This window comes from Carcharodon carcharias, chromosome 16 (assembly GCF_017639515.1).
Source record: "Carcharodon carcharias isolate sCarCar2 chromosome 16, sCarCar2.pri, whole genome shotgun sequence".
NCBI lineage: Eukaryota > Metazoa > Chordata > Chondrichthyes > Lamniformes > Lamnidae > Carcharodon > Carcharodon carcharias.
In genome coordinates, this window is record NC_054482.1 from 115,362,091 (window position 1) to 115,383,586 (window position 21,496).

Here is a 21,496-nt window from a genome sequence, read left to right on the forward strand (position 1 = left end):
CTCCCCCGGCGATCAGCCCACCAACAGCGCAGCGCGGCCCTCCCCTGGTGATCAGCCCACCGACAGTGCAGCGCGGCCCTCCCCCGGCGATCAGCCCACCGACAGCACAGCGCGGCCCTACCCCGGCAATCAGCCCACCGACAGCGCAGCGCGGCCCTACCCCGGCGTTCAGCCCACCGACAGCACAGCGTGGCCCTCCCCCGGCAATCAGCCCAACAACAACGTGGCTCCCCCCCACCGGCACCCAGCCCACCAACAACGTGGCTCCCCCCCACCGGCAGCATGGCAAAATGTGCAACTTTCCTCAACCTGAGCATTTTGTGACTTTAAAGGGATTTTGGTGCACAAATATCCAGTATCGATGGCGCTGGCCATCACATTGAATGGACAGCACCTTAACAGGCCATTCTGCCCAACTGGTTCATTGCCAGTGTCCTCACAAAACAGCCTGTTCCTCAATCGCACGTCTTTCCAAACAAACGAATAGGAGGCCATTCAGCCCCAGCATATCTCTACTCTCATGATATCATGACAATCGATGAATATGGACTACTCCATGTTCAACTCAATGGGGTGAAATTTCATCCAATCACAGGCGGAGAATTGTGCAGGATGCCTGTCACTGTTGTGTCAAATGCACAGATATCAAATATGTCCTTGTTCTTGAAGCAAGGTATGATCTTGGAATAGAGCCAGTAAGTTGAAAGGTAAATGAGACAAAAATATTTCACAAGAAAACATTCAATAAATTGTTGAATTCCAGCCAAGAATTCGTGGAACAACTTGGAGAAAGAAAATCAATGAGCTATTAATCAGCGGATGCAGACTGACAAAGTCCAACCAATCTTACTCTGAAATGCAATTGTTAAGTAGCACATTAACCCAACAGTCTCAAAAGGGGCTTTTAGTCCAGTGGCTACTCTTCCTAGAAAATTCACACTTTAAATAAAACATTTCTCAAATATTTTTGGATAACAGCAAAGAGGAGAAATAAAGTTATAAGCACTGGAGGAGAACAAGTGTTTTTTTTTTTAAATGTGGTTAATTACATCAAATCGAAATCAGTTGATCAGTTACAACATTTTGAGCATGAGGAAAGGTACCAAGATGGGATGGGGAATGTATAGCCTAAACTTACCTGGCAGGTAACCAGTAGGATCAGGTGGGAAGACTATTTTATTACCCACCTATTGACTTCAAATGGAAACTAAAGTCAGAGTTGGGTGGGTGGGGGGGTGGGGTTAGACTAGCATTTATTCCCCTTTCAGTCAATTTGCTGTTTGGTGAGTTAGGTTTAAATTTTATCAGGTTGACTAAATGATTTAAAGTCACTTGATAGTACAGAACCTGAATTTTGCCAAAAAGAGAGACGCATTGCTGAAGTTTTTCACCTTGCACTCATCAGGACAAACACAAGAATGCCAAATTTCAAACAATCCAACAATTTATACCACAGGAGAAAAGGGTGCTGACTTGTTGGCAAGTCAATTCTGATTGGTTGAGTAGTTGCCACGGAGAGAGCAATAAAGGAACTGTAGGCTCCTCAAACTCCTGGGTAATTCAAAAAAGGTGCAAGACTTGAATATAATCCCTTTGTTTGCAAAGAATGGCTCCCTGTGTGTGAATATATGTCACTTTTCGCAAGTGTAACTCTTTCGAGTACAAACCCGTTTCCATCTGTTTCAGATGAAGTTACATTATTTCATAGTTTTGCCATTGTGAGATTTGAACTCTTGATACTCTTTCGAGTACAAACCTGTTTCCATCTGTTTCAGATGAAGTTACATGTTTCATAGTTTGCCATTGTGAGATTTGAACTCTTGATCTTGGGGTTATAAACCCAGTACCATAACCACTTGGCTATTTAGGCAAATGAGCCATGTTATGAGCTCAACTGATTATCTTAAATTGGTCGTTATCATAGCTATTAGCACACTCAAGATTGTTCAGCAGGCGCTGATCGATCACAGAATCACATCGAACTGTAATAGGCAGAGGACAGACCAGATTAAACCAGCCCATGCTTGCAAAACCCAAAACAAAATGTCTACTGTTAGATGCAATTCTGCACAATTTTCAAATGACCTAGACTTTTTTTTTAACATTAAGAATGCAGTTTGGCACACAAGACAAACCTCCAGTTAAATCATCTAATATCTCTCTTTGTATGTTAATTAGTTGTATGTTATATTTGACTATCCCAGTCTATATTAGGATAATTAAAGTCTATTATAACTGCTCTATAGGTTTTGGACCTCTGTAATTTTCTTGCAAATTTGCTCCTCTATATCGTTCTCATTAGCTGCTGGACAATAGAATATATATGGGGGCTCTCGCGTAGCTTCAACAAAAAAAATGTTTCTTATTGTACAAGAGGGAGAGATACAGAATCCAGGGCAAGCAAAAACAGGCAAATGAGCTGGTTAGAAGTTGCTTTAATAGACTACTTCTAACTTTTCGCCCACAAATTCTGCTCTCCAAGCAAACGTCCTTTATCCCTGTAGTCTAAAAGCTCAGTGATTTTGACTGCAAGGTTAATGACCCTTTATGGCTCCACAGCAGTCTTCCAACAGTTCATTTACATGTGTACTCATTTTGACATCTTCTCAACACTGTTACACATCGAATGTCAAGAGATCAGATGTATACAGTGAACATTTCATTAACACCATTTTGCCATAAAATGTATTACATGGCACACGCAATAAATAGTAGATTGTGAAAATTAGGCCCATATTCACTGAAAATTTGACAATTTTCTGTGCAAAGCTTTAAAAATTTTATTTAGGCCGTTATTTCTCTGAACGAAGTTCACTCCACAGGAAGATCCGATGGGCTGAGTGGCCTCTTCCTGTGCTGTAAATGACTCTGACTTGTGGCACCAGCGACGAGTGAACATAAATAGCTTCATCATTAAGGGCAGACGTCTGTTCTACAGGATTGCTTTGTACTGACATTCCTCAGACATTAATAAGTCAGCCTGATAGCTTCAACTGGCTGTTGGAAACAATAGTCTGGAATTCTCTCTGTTGGCACAACACAGGTGTTAGACCCTAAACTGTGCCAATTCTGCCAAAGTCAAGATATGTCCTAATTTCCTGTGAATCACAGTATTGTTACAGCACAGAAGGAGGCCATTTGGCCCATTGTGTCTGGAGTCTTTCAAAACGAGCAATACACCTAGTGCTATCCCCTTGCCTTCTCCCTGTAACCCTGCACGTTCTTCCCTTTCAGATAATAATTCAGTTCCCTCTTGAATGCTCCATTGAACCTGCCTCCACCACACTCTCAGGCAGTGCATTCCAGATCCTAACCACTCTCTGCGTGAGAAAGTTTCTCCTTGTGTCTCCGTTGCTTCCTTTGCCGATTGCCTTAAAACTGTGCCCTTTCATTCTCAATCCTTCCATCAGCGGGAACAGTTTTTCCCTACCTATTCTGGCCAGGCCCCTCATGAGTTTGAACACCTCGATCAAATACATGAAAAAAAAGGGTGTAAATTGACAAATACACTTAGGACCCAAGGAAAGCAACACAATCACACCGTAGATTTTCCCCCTAAATATGAGGGTCATTTTGGGCCAGTACCCATTGGAGTTTAGAAGGTTGAGAGGTGGTCTTATTGAAATGGATAAGATCGTGAGAGGTAAAAACAAAAAACTGCGGATGCTGGAAATCCAAAACAAAAACAGAATTACCTGGAAAAACTCAGCAGGTCTGGCAGCATCGGCGGAGAAGAAAAGAGTTGACGTTTCGAGTCCTCATGACCCTTCGACAGAATTCTGTCGAAGGGTCATGAGGACTCGAAACGTCAACTCTTTTCTTCTCCGCCGATGCTGCCAGACCTGCTGAGTTTTTCCAGGTAATTCTGTTTTTGTTTAAGATCATGAGAGGACTTGACAGAGTGGCTGCTGAGAGGATGTTTCCCCTTGTGGGAGAGACTAGAACTAGGGGACACAGTTTTAGTCCCCAGTTAAGGAGAAGATGAGAAGAATTTTTTTCTCTCAGAGACTCCTGAGTCTGTGCAATTCCCTTCCCCGAGAGTGGTGGAGGCAGGGACACTGAATATTTTTTAAGGCAAAGGTAGATGGATTCTTGACTAAGAAGGGAGTCAAAAATGATCAGGGGTAGGCGGAATGTAGAGTTGAGGTTACAATCAGATCAGCTATAATCTTATTAAATGGTGGAGCAGGCTCAAGGGACCAAATGGCCTACTCCTGCTCTTAATTCATATGTTCGTGTGAACACTTAAGTTCCAACTCATTTAACTGTCACTCGTGCACATTGGACCCATGTTTAACAAGCTGCAATTAGGGACGCTTGTCAATGTAATGAACTGACTCCATAAAAATTAATTCAAAGCAACAGAGGAACACACTCCAGTCTCTTGAAGATAAACGTTTATCAACATTCAAAAAGTAACCTTGCTGCGTGTGAAAATCGGGCTAGAATTTGAACAGAGCCTCTGATCAAAGAGAATTAATTGTTGCAGTCTCGCGTACAAGATCCTGTAGCTTGGGAGCAGGCCATTATTACGGACGGAGCGATAGACAGACGTTCTTAAAAGATTCAGCAGTTTTGAGAGAACTGTACCCGAGTGTTGCGATTTACTCATTCCCAGAATTCCGCAATCTTTTAAGCCCTATGTTCGATTTGCAGCCAGGTCTTTGGGCACAAGTCCATAGAAATTTCTAGCCTTAACACATGCAAATTAAATTTCTGAAAATACTGTGTAGAATCAGCCCCTATTCTCCGCTCTTTAGAAGACAGAGCTGATCTCACTGAAACATATAAAATGTCTGGAGGACAAAACAGGGTAGATGCTGGTTCGGGAATCTAGGACACAGGGTCATAACCTCAGAATGAGGGGTTGGCCATTTCAGACCATGATGACGAGAAATTTCTTCATTTGTGAATCTTTGGCATTCTCTGCCTCAGAAAGACTCATGGGATTCTCGGCCACGAGTATGGTAAGGCTGAGGTCGATAGATTTTTGAGCACTAAGAGAATCAAAGGACGTGAAGATCATGTGGGAGTTGATGTGGAAGAGCAGCCTCGATCTTGCTGAATGGTGGAACAGGCTTGAAGGGCCTTAAGACTTACTCCTACTCCAACTCCTTATGTTTTTAAAAAGACACTGGGCAGAATTTTCTGCCTGTTGGGTGGGTGGGCCCAACCCAGTCTCCGACGGGCGGGGAGCTGATCCCCACCGGAGAAACGGGCCCCACCGCCATTTTACGTGGGTGGGCCAATTAAGGTCCGCCCAGCGTGACATCCAATGGGAAGCACTCCCTGTGCGGGTGAGGGGGATTCCCCAAAAGCGAGAGTGCGCTCTTTCACGCATGCGCATGAAGGAGCGCACATAAAAAGATTAAAAATAGAAAAGAAAAATCCTTAACATGTCCCCCTCATGTGACAATGTCACATCAGATGGGACATGTACATAAATTACACTGTTTAAAACCCTGCATGAAACATCATCCCGCTGGAGGATGAGGTTTCATGTTTTCTCTATTTCCCACTGGGGTTCCTGGCCGACCCGACAACCTTAAGGTTGGACGAGCAGGTTCTTTAATTGTATAAGTGATCCTGTCAATGGCCTCAATTGGCCATTGACAGGTCGGTGGGCCCGCAGATGATTTTGCTGCACCCCCACCTTCCTGAAAATTTAAATGGGGCGGGATGACATCGGGGGTTCCGCCCAACCTCATCCCGGGTCATTTTACACATTGGCGAGCGGACCCTGCCCCCTGCTCGCTGACGGCAAAATTCTACCCACTTACTGACTGCTAAACTGAACAACAGAAGTAAAAGTCAAAACCAAAAGCTGAAAGCATAACACCACCGTCAGTCACCATCATTCAAGGCAGATTATTTGCTGGAAGATTATGCTATCTGGACATTAACATCTCAACAAAAGTGTGGCATTAAGTTTTGAAAGGCGCTGCTGTATGTTGGCAAAGATTCCCATAATGTAAATCACTGCTCCTGTTGGTCAGCTTTAATTCTGTCTCAGAAAATTGGAATTCCAGTGAATTAGAAAACCAGCGTTGTATAACATTGAATCTATGCAAAACTTTCATCCAAGACTCCTGTTGCTGGACAAGGGCATTCCAAGAAGGGATTTGAACATTTTGTGGATGGATTCTAACTGTGTCAAGTGTTGTACTGTCTGGATTGATATTCTGCCTATTATTCAATTCCACCCGGAAATTGTGATCCTGATTTCACAGCTACACACAAAACTCTGAGAATTCCCTGTTTAATTTCTGCCAACCAAGTCTCCATCTATCAAGCAAAGTGATCTTAGACAAAGTCATGGACGGCAAACTCTGTGGTGCATTATCAATCCTTGCCATCTTTGTAAGATTTAACATAGTTGGCCATGTAAATCTCTGCCACTGTTCAGGTCCATGGAATTGTCTCCACATGAGCACCAAGCCTGCCTCCCTGGATAAAGCCATTCCATCAACACGTCTTCTATTCGCACCCACACCACCGCACCCCCACCCCACCCCCGCTCTCTTGGAGTTCCCCAAAAGTCCACCCTTGTATATGCCGATGATGCCCAGCTCCACCTTAAGTGTCAGCTGTGGCCCTGCTGGCTACCTCTTGAGTCAGACACAGTGGGATCAAGTCCCATTTCAGAGACTTGAGAAGATTATTTAGGCCGGCCCCCCCAGTGTGGTATTGAGGGAATGCAGCACTGTTGGAAATACCTTCTGTCCTCTCAGGTGGGCAAGAAAAGGTTCCACTGCGTGATTTTGAAGAACCGGGGTACTACCTCAAGACTTGACAGATTCAACAATCTGCTTGATAGCTTCTGATGATCCACCAAGCCTAAACTCTTAACTCTACTAGAACACAGCTGCCTACCTCCTGGCAGAGACCAGGTCCAGCTTGCCAATCACCTGTTCTGGCTGATAAACAACCTCTCCATGACCCCCAAAGCATCCAATTTAATACCCTCATTCCCAAAATTATGAAACAACTGAAAAGAAAGGAGAGCCCAGGAGAGGCTATTAAAGTCCCCAGAACACAAAATAGGATAGAGTGTTTGGAAAGGGCTAGGAATCTAACTTCAAGCACATCAGATAAAGGGACGACAATGAGAAAGGGGATGGGAAATACAGGACTGAAGGTGTTGTATCTGAATGCACGCAGTATACGAAATAAGGCAAATGAGCTTGTGGTGCAGATTGAAATTGGCAGGTATGATGTGGTGGGCATCACGGAGACATGGCTGCAAGGGGATCAGGACTGGCAGCTAAATACCCAAGGATACACATCCTATCGAAAAGATAGGCAGGTTGGCAGAGGGGGTGGGGTTGCTTCGTTAGTAAAAAATGAAATTAAATTGATAGCAAGAAATGACGTAGGGTCAGGTGATGTAGAATCTGTGTGGGTAGAGTTGAGGAACAGCAAGGGTAAAAAAACCATAACGGGAGTTATGTACAGGCCTCCGAACAGTAGTCAGGATGTGGGGCACAAGATACACCAGGAGATAGAAAAGGTGTGTAAGAAAGGCAAGGTTACAGTGATCATGGGGGATTTCAATAGGCAGGTAGACTGGGAAAATCAGGTTGGTAGTGGATCCCAAGAAAAGGAATTTGTGGAATGTCTACGAGATGGCTTTTTGGAGCAGCTTGTGGTGGAGCCCACTAGGGAACAGGCAATTCTAGATTTAGTGATGTGTAATGAGGCAGATTTGATAAGGGAGCTTAAGGTGAAGGAACCCTTAGGAGGAAGTGACCATAATATGATAGAATTTACCCTGCAATTTGAGAGGAAAAAGCTGGAATCAGATGTAACGGTATTACAGTTGAATAAAGGCAACTACAGAGGCAAGAGGGAGGAGCTGGCCAGAATTGACTGGGAGATGAGCCTAGCAGGAAAGACAGTGGAACAGCAATGGCAGGAGTTTCTGGGAGTAATTTGGGAGACACAGCAAAAATTCATCCCTAGGAAGAAGAAGCATACTAAAGGGAGGATGAGGCAACCATGGCTGACAAGGGAAGTCAGGGACAGCATAAAAGCTAAAGAGAAAGCATACAATGCAGCAAAGAGCAGTGGATTGGGAAGCCTACAAAGACCAACACAGGACAACTAAAAAAGAAATAAGGAGGGAGAAGATTAAATATGAGGGTAAACTAGCCAGTAATATAAAAGAAGATTGCAAGAGTTTTTTTTAGATATATAAAGGGTAAGAGAGGGGCAAAAGTGGACAGTGAGCCGCTGGAAAATGACGCTGGAGAAGTAGTAATGGGGAACAAAGAAATGGCGGAGGAACTGAATAGGTACTTTGCGTCAGTCTTCACGGTGGAAGACACGAGTAACATCCCCAAAGTTCAAGAGAGTCGGGGGGGGCAGAGGTGAGTATGGTGGCCATTACCAAGGAGAAGGTGATAGGAAAACTGAAAGGTCTGAAGGTGGATAAATCATCTGGACCAGATGGATTACACCCCAGAGTTCTGAAGGAGATAGCTGAAGAGATAGTGGAGGCGTTAGTGGTGATCTTTCAGGAATCACTTGAGTCAGGGAGGGTCCCAGAGGACTGGAAAATCGCTAATGTAACCCCCCTGTTTAAGAAGGGAGTGAGGCAAAAGACGGGAAATTACAGGCTGATTAGCCTGACCTGGGTCATTGGTAAGATTTTAGAGTCCATTATTAAGGATGAGATTTCAGAATGCTTGGAAGTGCATGGTAAAATAGGGCAAAGTCAGCATGGTTTCATCAAGGGGAGGTCATGCCTGACAAATCTGTTAGAATTCGTTGAGGAGATAATTAGTAGGTCAGACAAAGGAGAGCCAATGGATGTTATCTACTTGGATTTCCAGAAGGCCATTGACAAGGTGCTGCACAGGAGGCTGCTCAGTAAGATAAGAGCCCATGGTGTTAGAGGCAAGGTACTAGCATGGATAGAAGATTGGCTGTCTGACAGCAGGCAGAGAGTGGGGATAATGGGGTCCTTCTCAGGATGGTGGCCGGTGACTAGTGCAGTTCCGCAGGGGTCAGTGTTGGGACCACAACTTTTCACTTTATATATTAATGATCTAGATAAAGGAACTGAGGGCATTCTGGCTAATTTTGCAGATGATACAAAGATAGGTGGAGGGACAGGTAGTATTGAGGAGGCGGGGAGGCTGCAGAAGGATTTGGACAAGTTAGGAGAATGGGCAAAGAAGTAGCAGATGGAATACAACGTGGGGAAGTGTGAGGTCATGCACTTTGGTAGGAAGAATAGAGGCATAGACTATTTTCTAAATGGGGAGAGAATTCAGAAATCTGGAGTGCAAAGGGACTTGGGAGTCCTCGTCCAGGATTCTCTTAAGGTTAACTTGCAGGTTGAGTCGGTAGCTGGGAAGGCAAATGCAATGTTGGCATTTATTTCAAGAGGACTAGAATATAAAAGCAGGGATGTGCTGCTGAGGCTTTATAAGGCTCTGGTCAGACCACATTTAGAATATTGTGAGCAATTTTGGGCCCCGTATCTTAGGAAGGATGATCTGGCCCAGGAGAGGGTCCAGAGGAGGTTCAAGAGAACAATCCCAGGAATGAAAGGCTTAACATATGAGGAACGTTTGAGGACTCTGGGTCTATACTCGATGGAGTTTAGAAGGATGAGGGGGGATCTGATTGAAACTTACAGAATACTGAAAGGCCTGGATAGAGTGGACGTGGGGAAGATGTTTCCATTAGTAGGAGAGACTAGGACCCGAGGGCACAGCCTCAGACTAAAGGGAAGACCTTTTAGAACAGAGATGAGGAGAAACTTCTTTAGCCAGAGAGTGGTGAATCTATGGAATTCATTGCCACAGAAGGCTGTGGAGGCCAGGTCATTGAGTGTATTTAAGACCGAGATAGATAGGTTCTTGATTGGTAAGGGGATCAAAGGATACGGGGAGAAGGTGGGAGAATGGGGTTGAGAAACTTATCAGCCATGATAGAACGGTGGAGCAGACTCGATGGGCCGAATGGCCTAATTTCTGCTCCTATGTCTTATGGTCTTATTCTTGCCTTCAAGTACTAGTGCACCATCTGACCTCTGCAATCTCCTCCAGTAATATATTTCCTTCTATACCCAATAGACTGATCCCGCCCTCAATGACAGAATTTCCATCTGTTTTGCACCTATTCTGGAACTCAGTCCTCAATCTGCCTCTGACTCTCGAACTTCCTACACAAATCTTCTCCAAATTAGTTTTCAGTCACCTGTCCCAATTTCTCTCCAATGACACAGTGTCCTCACACAGCTGTAAAGAGATGCTAATCAAATGCAAGCTGTTGTTGAATGCGATGACCATCCAGTGTGATAGCAAGAGGACAAATATTAACTTCTAAACCTGTTACCTCAAAGACAGAATATACAGGGCCACAGGTTGAGGATGGTGGCGCACACTGTCTACTAACAGAAACTACTTTTATGCTGCGAAGACAAATTAAAAACATTGGAAAGAATCTTGTTCTAATTTACAAGTGAGGAGAAGCTGGAGAAACAGGGATCAAAAAGCAGCATACTGCAGATGCTGAAAATCTGAAACAAACTGTAACTTTCACCAGGGATTTGGATAAATACATGACTGGGAAAATTCACAGGACAATGGGGAAAGAGCAGGGGGAGTGGGACTATTTGGAAGCAGTCCATGTCCAAATGCAGCAAGACCTGGACAATATCCAGGCTTGGGCTGACAAGAGGCAAGTAACATTCACACCACACAAGTGCCAGGCAATGACCATCTCCAACAAGAGAGAATCCAACCATTGTCCCTTGATGTTCAATGGCATTACCATCACTGAATCCCCCACTATCAACTTCCTGGGGGTTACCATTGACCAGAAATTGAACTGGACTAGCTATATAAATACTGTGGCTACAAGAGCAGGTCAGGGGCTAGGAATCGTGCAACGAGTTACTCATGTTCTGACTCCCCAAAGTCTGTCCACCATCTACAAGGCACAAGTCAGGATTGTGATGGAATACTTCCCACTTGCCTGGATGAGTGCAGCTCCCACAACACTCAAGAAGCTGGACATCGTCCAGGACAAAGCGGCCCACTTGATTGGCTCCACATCCACAAACGTTTACCTCCTCCAACACCATAGGCACAGTAGTAGCAGTGTGTGTCATCTACAAGATGCACTGCAGGAATTCACCAAGGGTCCTTAGACAGCACCTTCCAAACCCATGACCACTACCACCTAGAAGGACAAGGGCAGCAGGTAGATGGGAACACCACTACCTGGAAGTCCTCCTTCAAGCCACACATTATCCTGACTTGGAAATATATCACTGTTCCTTCACTGTCACTGGGTCAAAATCCAGGAACCCCCTTCCTAACAGCACTGTGGGTATACCTACACCACATGGACTGCAGCGGTTCAAAAAGGCAGCTCACCACCACCTTCTCAAGGGCAACAGCATGTTCTGGAGCCAACCAGAGAGCAGGCTACACTAGGCCTAGTACTGTGCAATGAGATGGGATTAATTGATAACCTCATGGTGAAGGCATAGGGAGCAGTGATCATAATAATTTTACATTCAGTTTGAGGGAGAGAAAAGTGGGTCCAGGATTAGTATTTTAAACTTAAATAAGGGCAGTTATGAGGGCATGAAAGCAGAGCTGTCTGGAGTGAACTGGCAAATGAGGTTAAGGGATAAGTCTATAAAGATGCAGCGGCAGACTTTTAAAGGGATATTTCAGAATATGCAGAGTAGATACATTCCAATGAGAAAGAAACATTCCAAGGGGAGGGCCCACCATCTGTGGTTGGTTTAAAAAGTTAAAGACAGTATGAAACTTAAAGAAAAAGCATATAATTGCGCAAAGATGGGTGGCAGGTCAGAAGATTGGACAGAATATAAGGAACATGAACGAATGACAAAAAGATTAATAAGGAGGGAAAAATTAGAGTACTAGAGAAGGCTAGCCGGAAATATAAAGATGGATAGTAAGAGTTTCTATAGATATTTAAAAAAGAAAAGAGTAAGAGGGCACTTAGGGTAATCAGGCAGAGTCAACATGGTTTTGTGAAAGGGAAATCATAATTAACCAATTTATTGGAGTTCTTTGAGTAATCTTGAGTAATATACTGGCACAGATATAAGATTGGCTAGCTAACAGGAAACAGGGGGTAGCTATAAATGAGTCTTTTTTTATGGCTGTCAGAACGTAACGAGCGGTGTGCCACAGGGATCAGAGCTGGGGCCTCAATTTTTTTACAATTTATATAAATGACTTGGATGAAGGGATGGATGGGATGGTTGCTAAATTCGCTGATGACACAAAGGTAGGTAGGAAAGTAAATTTTGAAGAGGACATAAGGAGGTTACAAAGATACATAAATAGGCTAAGTGAGTGGGCAAAGATCTGGCAAGTAGAGTATAATGTGGGCAAATGTGAAATTGTCTATTTTGGCAGCAAGAATAGAAAGGAATATACTATCTAAGTGGTGAGAGATTGCAGACCTGTGAGATTCAGAGGGATCTGAGATTCCTAGTGCATGAATCACAAAAGGCAAGTATGCAGGTACAGCAGGTTATTAGGAAAGCTAATAGAACTTTATCATTTATTGTGAGGGGAATTGATTACAAATGTAAGGAGGTTATGCTCCAGTTGTACAGGGCATTGGTGAGATCACATCTGGAGTATTGTGTACAGTACTGGTCTCCTTATTTAAGGACAGATATAAATGCTTTAGAAGCATTCAGAGAAGATTTACGAGGCTAATACTAGGAATGGGTGGGTTGTCTTATGAGGAAAGGTTGTACAGGTTAGGCTTGTATCCACTGGAGTTAGGAAGAGTAAGAGGTGACTTTATTGAAGCCTTTAAGAACCTGATGGGTCTTGACAGGGTGGATGTGGAGCGGACGTTTCCTCTTGTGGGGGAATCCAGATCCGGGGGTCACTGTTTAAAAATAAGGGGTTGCTCATTTAAGACAGATGAGGAGAATTTTTTTCCTCTCAGAGGGTCATGGGTCTTTGGAGCGCTCGTCCTCAAAAGGCGGTGGAGGCAGAGTATTTGAATATTTTTAAGGCAGAGCTAGATAGATTCTTGATAAGCAAGTAGGTGAAAGGTTATCGGCGGCATGGATGGGAAGTTACAATCAGGTCAACTATGACCTTATTGAATGAGAGCGCAGGCTTGAAGGGCCAAATAGCCTACTCCTACTCCTAAATTCGTATGATCATGTGTAATTCCTATTTTTTTAATTCATTCATGGGATGTGGGCGTTGCTGGCTGGGCCAGCATTTATTGCCCATCCCTAGTTGCCCTCAAGGTGGTGGTGAGCTGCCTTCTTGAATCACTGTAGTCCATGTGGTGTGGTTAACCCACAGAGCTGTTAGGGTGGGAGTTCGAGGATTTTGACCCAGTGACACTGAAGGAATGGTGATATATTTCCAAGTCAGGATGGTGAGTGACTTGGAGGGGAACTTCCAGGTGGTGGTGTTCCCATGTGTCTGATGCTCTTGTCCTTCTAGATGGTAGTGGTCGTGGGTTTGGAAGGTGCGGTCTAGGGAGCCTTGGTGAATTCCTGCAGTGCATCTTGTAGATGGTACACACTGCTGCTACTGTGTCAGTGATGGAGGGAGTGAATGTTTGTGGATGTGGTGCCAATCAAGTGGACTGCTTTGTCCTGGATGGTGTCCAGCTTATTCAGTGTTGTTGGAGCTGTACTCATCCAGGCAAGTGGGGAGTATTCCATCACACTCCTGACTTGTGCCTTGTAGATGGTGGACAGGCTTTGGGGAGTCAGGAGGTGAATTACTCGTCACACGATTCCTAGCCTCTGACCTGTTCTTGTAGCCACAGTATTTATATGGCTAGTCCAGTTCAGTTTCTGGTCAATGGTAACCCCCAGGATGTTGATAGTGGGGTATTCAGTGATGGTAATGCAATTGAACATCAAGGAGTGATGGTTGGATTCTCTCTTATGGGAGATGGTCATTGCCTGACACTTGTGTGGCGCGAATGTTACTTGCTACTTGTCAGCCCAAGCCTAGATATTTTCCAGGTCTTGCTGCATTTGGACATGGACTGCTTCAGTATCTGAGGAGTCGCAAATGGTGCTGAACATTGTGTAATCATCAGCGAACATCCCCACTTCTGACCTTATGATGGAAGGAAGGTCATTGATGAAGCAGCTGAAGATGGTTGGGCCAAGGACCCTACCCTGAGGAACTCCTGCAGTGATGTCCTGGAGCTGAGATGACTGACCTCCAACAACCACAACCATCTTCCTTTGTGCTAGGTGTAACTCCAACCAGCGGAGAGTTTTCCCCCTGATTCCCACTGACTCCAGTTTTGCTTGGGCTCCTTAATGCCACACATGGTTAAATGCTGCCTTGATGTCAAGGGCTGACACCCTCACCTCACCTCGGGAGCTCAGCTCTTTTGTCCATGTTTGAACCAAGGCTGTAACGAGGTCAGGAGCTGAGTGGCCCTGGCGGAACCCAAACTGGGCATCAGGCTTGATAGCAATGTTGATGGCACCTTCCATTAATTTACTGATGATGGAGGGTAGACTGATGGGGTGGTAATTGGCTGGGTTGGATTTGTCCTACAGGGCATACCTGGGCAATTTTCCACATTGCCAGGTAGATGCCAGTGTTGTAGCTGTACTGGAGCAGCTTGGCTAGGGGCGCAGCAAGTTCTGGAGCACAAGTCTTCAGTACTATTGCTGGAATATTGTCAGGGCCCATAGTCTTTGCAGTATCCAGTGCCTTCAGCCATTTCTTGATATCACGTGGAGTGAATCGAATTGGCTGAAGACTGGCATCTGGGATGCTGGAGACCTCCATTGGTTGTGGGATCGCTTAGCTCGGTCTATCACTTGCTGCTTCTGTAGTCCTGTTTTATAGCTTCACCAGGTTGACATTTCATTTTTGCCTGGTGCTGCTCCTGGCATGCCCTCCTGCACTCTTCATTGAACCACGGTTGACCCCCTGGTTATGGGGGGGATATGCTGGGCCATGAGGTTACAGATTGTGTTCGAGTCCAATTCTGCTGCTGCTGATGGCCCACAGTGCCTCATGGAGGCCCAGTCTAGTGTTGCTAGATCTGTTTGAAATCTATCCCATTTAGCACAGTGGTAGTGCCACACAACACGATGGAGGGTATCCTCAATGTGAAGGTGGGACTTTGTCTCCACAATGACTGTGTGTGTGGTGGTCACTCCTAGCGATTCTGTCATGGACAAATGCATCTGTGACAGGCAGGTTGTTGAGGATGAGGTCAAGTATGTTTTTCCCTCTTGTTGGTTCCCTCACCACCTATCACAGAACCAGTCTAGCAGCTATGTCCTTTAGGACTCGGCCAGTAGTAGCCACGGAAGTCCCCCACCCAGAGTACATTCTGTGCTCTTGCCACCCTCCATGCTTCCTCCAAGTGGTGTTCAACATGGAGGAGCACTGATTCATCAGCTGAGGGAGGGCAGTACGTGGTAATCAGCAGGAGGTTTCCTTGCCCATGTTTGGCCTGATGCCATCAGACTTCATGGGGTCTGGAGTCAATCTTGAGGACTCCCAGGGCAACTCCCTCCTGACTGTATACCACTATGCCACCACCTCTGCTGGGCCTATCCTGCCCTGTCTGGACAGCCTTGGTGGGATTCGAACCCAGGTCCCCAGCATTCCCCTGGGTCTTCGGATTCCTAGTCCAGCGACAATACCACTACGCCACCACCTCCCTCCAAGTCTCCCCCTTTCCTCCAAGGTCAGTGTTAGAAGAAGAGAGAAAATAATCATCTTAAAATGAAAATGAGTCAAATGCCCCTTTTTGCAACCAGCAATACAGAGAGTTAAAGCACTTATCCAAATTTCTCTAACAATACTAGTCTTTTGGGGAGCAGAGGCCTGCTGACAGGCTCATTCCTGTGTTAGCTCTTCATTCTGCACGTATTGGTGATCTGCTGCTAACCACAGTCACATTGGTTATTTTTAAAATCGAGAGAAGAAACCCCGTCAATGCTGAGAGGCGCTTGACTTTTTTTTAAAAAAAAAAGATTTTCCAAAAAGCATTACTGCAAAATGAAAAAAAAACCCTCAAAACTCCAAAGTGGAAACGACTCTGATTTCATTAACACAACCCACAGGAGAGATTATAGCTGGCTCATTCTGGTTTTGTTTCAGGTTTGCAAAAAAATTAAGGGCAGCTTTTAAAAATGAATGTTGATTGACGAGACTGAGGCAGTCTCTACAATGAGGTCAAGTCACTGTGGAGTATGTCTGGACCCTCAGCCTGGGTCCTTCTGAAAGGAAGGATTCCAGCCTTGAGCTGCTCCCAGGGGGGGCTTGTCCCGCAAGGTCCAGGTGCACCTGCCTGTTCTGCCCAGGTACACCCGGTTTGTCCCATGGTGCCCAGTTGTACACATCGGTGCTGCCCCGGGTACACCAGCTTGTGCCCAGTGGTACGTAGCCCATGGTGCCCCGGGTGGAACTGCCCAGACTGCCCCATGCACAGCAGCTTCAGTGACTGGATCTATCTGTACCGCAGTGCCCCCCAGGTGCACAGGTGTGCCAGTCTGTCTCAGATGCAGCCACGCCGGTGCTCAAGGTGTGTCAGCCTTGCGCTCATTCACCTGACCTGACCTGACCTGTCCTGTCCTGACCTGACCTGTCCTGTCCTGTCCTGACCTGTCCTGTCCTGACCTGTCCTGTCCTGACCTGTCCTGTCCTGTCCTGACCTGTCCTGTCCTGACCTGTCCTGTCCTGTCCTGACCTGTCCTGACCTGTCCTGTCCTGTCCTGTCCTGACCTGACCTGCCCTGCCCTGACCTGTCCTGACCTGACCTGTCCTGTCCTGTCCTGACCTGTCCTGTCCTGTCCTGTCCTGACCTGTCCTGTCCTGACCTGACCTGTCCTGTCCTGTCCTGTCCTGACCTGACCTGTCCTGACCTGTCTTGTCCTGACCTGTCCTGTCCTGACCTGGCCTGTCCTGTCCTGACCTGACCTGTCCTGACCTGACCTGTCCTGACCTGACCTGTCTTGTCCTGACCTGACCTGTCCTGTCCTGACCTGTCCTGTCCTGTCCTGTCCTGACCTGACCTGTCCTGTCCTGACCTGTCCTGTCCTTTAAGCGGGAAAGGGTGGGGGGAGGTGGGGGGTTGCTGTAACCTCCGGCAGAGGGTGGGAGAGGGGAAACCCGCTCCTTCTAACAGCGTAAAAGCAGCGCCAACCACTTACTTCCTTTTTTATTTCAGCCATCTCGTCTTCGGTGAGTTGCACAGACTCCATTAGTGCGGGGTTCCGGGGAAAGACTGTGTGAATCTCTGTCCTGATTCTCCCTGTCCAAACACACACACACACACAGACACACAGACAGAGCAATCCCCGAAACTGAGATTCCCAGCCAGCTGGGTGTGGGGCGGAAATTCACCAAATCCCTTTGACATGAAACTGCATATTTGTATTGTTAAAACTCTTCACTTCCTGGTTGTTTTTTTTAAACACACTATGAAGGGAAGCCGGTTGTAATTCTAACCAATTGCAACCTCCGCACCTCCTGCAGTTTCCTCTGACCGAGCTGACGTACAGGAGTTTCAGCCCAAAACCCTCTGGGTTGTGATTGTGGAAACCTCACCATCGTGCGGAAGTTTCATTTATAAGATAACATATTGCCACAACTTCTACATTGATAAAACGCAACCTTTCTTTCAGAAAAAAAAAGGGGGGACTAAATTGACTAGAACGTCAGCAGCTGGTGAAAATTCTCTCCTTTTAACCATTTCCATTAAAACACATGTCTTGTCTTTTGGGGAAAGTAGAACTTTTCTTGATGGCAGTTTGCAAGGTTACAAAATAATTCACAGCACTGACAGGCCATTCAGCCCAACTAACTGGGGTTCAAGCCTGGGAGCACCTTACCTCATCTCACCCTATCAGCATATCCTTCTGATAAAAACAAAAAACTGCAGATGCTGGAAATCCAAAACAAAAACAGAAACAGAAATACCTGGAAAAACTCAGCAGGTCTGGCAGCATCGGCGGGGGAGAAGAGCACAGTTGGCGTTTCGAGTCCTCATGAGGACTCAAGACGCCAACTGTGCTCTCCCCCGCCGATGCTGCCAGACCTGCTGAGTTTTTCCAGCATATCCTTCTATTCCTTTCTCCCTCACATATCTATAACTGTCTTAACTATTCATTTCAGCCAATCTCTGTGATACCAAGTTCCACATTCTCGCCACCTTCTGGTTTGTCGCAAATTCCCCTTTGGATTTATCAGGGATTGGATACAGCCAGTTTTGGGCAGTAGGAAGAGAGTGGTATTATTGTCAGTGGACCGATAATCCAGAGACCCAGGCTAATGCTCTGAGAACAAAACAGAAAAGTCTGTACGGACTCGAAGAGTTAACTCTGATTCTCTCTCCACAGGCACTGTTAGACCTGCTGAGTTTTCCCAGCTTTTGCTGTTTTTGTTTCAGATTTCCAGCATCCACAGTATTTTGCTTTTATATAATGATCTGAGAACACAGGTTCAAACTCCCACCACGGCAGCCGATGGAATGGAAATTCAATTAACAAATATAGGATAGTCTCATTAATGGTGACTGTGAAACTATTGCCAATTGTCATAAGAATCCAACTGCTTCACCAATTCTGCTTTAGGGAATCCTAACCTAAGGCTGCCCTTAACAGGTCTGGGCTACACCAACGCTAAACTTTGTTAGTATAATTTGAGTGTTGAGTGGTATTGTCACTGGTCCAGTATTCCAGGGACCTGGGGTAATCTTCTGGGGACCTGGGTTCGAATCCCACCATGGCGATCGTGGAATTTGAATCCAATAAAACTCTGGAATTAAAAGTCTGATGATGACCATTGCTGATTGTCGTAAAAACCCATCTGGTTCACTAATGCCTTTTAGAGAAGGAAATCTGCTGTCCTCACCTGGTCTGGCCTACATGTGACTCCAGACCCATGGCAATGTGGTTGGCTCTTAACTGCCCCCTGGAATGGCGGAGCAAGCCAATCAATTCAAGCAACAAATGCTGGTCTTGCCCAGACCCCATGAAAGAATAAAAGAACAGCCCACAAGAAGAACATGAGAAATAGGTGCAGGAATCGGCATTGCTCCCTTTAAGCTGCACAGGTATGTGGCCCACAACAACCTGGAAGGTACAGTGCAGTGGGCGTGCAAAGAAATTAAAGGGACTATGCACTAAAAAATTAAACTGGCTGCACACGCCAACTAAATTTTAAAGGGATCTTGGAGGCCAGTGGGACCTCAAGCCTGTGGAGCCATTCAATAGGATGAAGGCTGATTTTTAATTTCAGCCCCACTTCCTGATAGATCTCCACTGTCTGTCCTGTTGTGTGAAACTGAAAACCATACACGCTAGTCCAACTGGTCTTGCAAAGTTCTATAAATTTACCAAAACCACTTCACTTTTTAATTCTATCCCTCTTGTCTTAAAACCATCTATCCCATTATACAGCCTTAATCTGCTAACTGTCTTGGTTTTAGTGATCCTAAATCCTTATTCTGACATCACATCTGAATGGCCGAGGACTAATTTCATTGAACTATTTTCTCCCTCTCGACCCTGTCAAATCCTTTAATCATATTAACCACTTTAATTAGATCACGTTTAATCTTCTATATTCAAGGGAATATAGGCTTTGCCCATGAAAGCTGTCCTTATAATTTAACGCTGTTAGCCCAAATCCCTCCATACTGTCCTTCCCTTGCTCTGTAATCACCTCTAGCCCCATAACCTTCTGAGATATCTGCACTCATCTAATTCTGGGCTCCTGAGCATCCCCAATTTTAATTATTCCACCATTGGTGGCCCTGCCTTCAGCTGTCTAAGTCCTAAACTTTGGAATTCTCTCCGACTCCATCTCGCTTTCCTCCATTAAGTACTTAAAACCTTCCTCTTTAAGCTTTAGTCATCTGATCTACTTTCTCCTTCCATGGCTTGGTATCACATTTGTTTTATTATGCTCCTGCTGCAGTTTTGCTCACTCACCTGAATCTATAAATACCTCTTTGCAACATCTGGTCCTATCAGCACTATTTAGTGCGCCATTTAACTTAATGTCATGGCAAACTTAGATAAATGGCTCTCTATTCCTTCAGTCAAGCTATTTATAAATATTGTGAAAAGCTGCAGCTCCACTACAGATCCTTAGGGGGCAGTAATAACCACAGTTGGCCAATTTACATATGTAAATAAGTAATTAGCTATCGTCCACAATGGAGTATCCATATTCATCATCTCTGCTCTCCTGCTTCCTACCTTCCAACCATTTGATATCCATGTCAATAGGTCCTCCCTGGTTTCATGCAATCTCATCTTTATTCAGTCTTTTATGTGGAACACTGTTTAATGCTTTCTGGAAGTCCAAATAAAGAACATCCATGGAGACTCCCTAATCTACCACATTAGTTGCCTTCTCCAAAAAAAATTAACTAGAGTTGTTAGACATGACTTGTCCATTACAAATTAATGCTGCCTTTCTCTGATTAGGAAAACTACTCCAAATGGCTGTTCTCACTAGTTTGAACTGTTTGTTTTTGATGTGCATTTGTACTGCACGTTTTAATTTTGCACCATAGAACCATAGAAAAGTTACAGAACAGAAGGAGGCCATTTGGCCCATCTTGTCCATGCCAGCCCAAGGACACCCAGGTGCCCTTTCTAATCCCACCTTCCTGCACCCGGCCCATAGCCCTGCAGCTTACAGCACTTAAGGTGTAGATCCAGGCACTTTTAAAAAGAGTTTAGAGTTTCTGCCTCTACCACCAACTTGGGCAGTGAATTCCAGACACCCACTACCCTCTGCGTAAAAAAGTTCTTCCTCATGTTCCCCCCTACACCTTCTGCCACTTATCTTGAATCTATGTCCCCTGGTTCTAGAATTCTCCACCAAGGGAAACAATTTTATCCTGTCCACTCTATATATTCCCCTCATAATTTTGTACACCTCAATCAAGTCACCTCTCAGCCTTCTTTGTTCTAAGGAAAATAACCCCAACCTATCCAATCTCTCCTCGTAGCTACACTTTTCTAACCCTGGCAACATTCTTGTAAACCTCCTCTGCACTCTCTCCAGAGCTATTACATCCTTCTTGTAATGTGGTGACCAGAACTGCATACAATACTCCAGTTGTGGTCTCACCAGTGTTTTATACAATTCCAACATTATATCCTTACTTTTATATTCTATACCTCTGCCAATGAAGGAGACCATTCCATATGTCTTCTTTACAACCTTGTCTACTTGAACTGCTGCCTTCAGGGACCTGTGTACTTGTACACCAAGATCTCACACTTCATCTACCCCTCTTAGTATATTCCCATTTACTCTGTAACCCATGTAACTGTAACTAAATGTATGACCTCACACTTCTCTATGTTAAAATCCATCTGCCACTTTACCGCCCACTCCACCAACCCATCTATATCGTTTTGGAGATTATGGCCATCCTCTACACTATCCACTACTCGACCAATGCTAAACCTTGTTAGCATAATTTGAGTGTTGAAGAGGCTGCCTGT

At 45.2% G+C, this 21,496-nt stretch overlaps 1 protein-coding gene across 2 annotated transcripts in view; it reads right to left on the reverse strand.

Annotated features, from left to right (window-relative positions):
- Positions 1–17,401, reverse strand: part of bcl10 (BCL10 immune signaling adaptor) — a 38,158-nt gene extending 20,757 nt beyond the window's left edge. For both annotated transcript variants that reach the window (XM_041207976.1, XM_041207975.1), the window contains exon 1: positions 17,180–17,401. In XM_041207976.1, the coding sequence (XP_041063910.1) occupies positions 17,180–17,230 (51 nt within the window). In that variant the 5' untranslated portion in view covers positions 17,231–17,401. The remainder of the gene's footprint in view (positions 1–17,179) is intronic.
- Between the last annotated feature and the right edge of the window lie 4,095 nt (positions 17,402–21,496).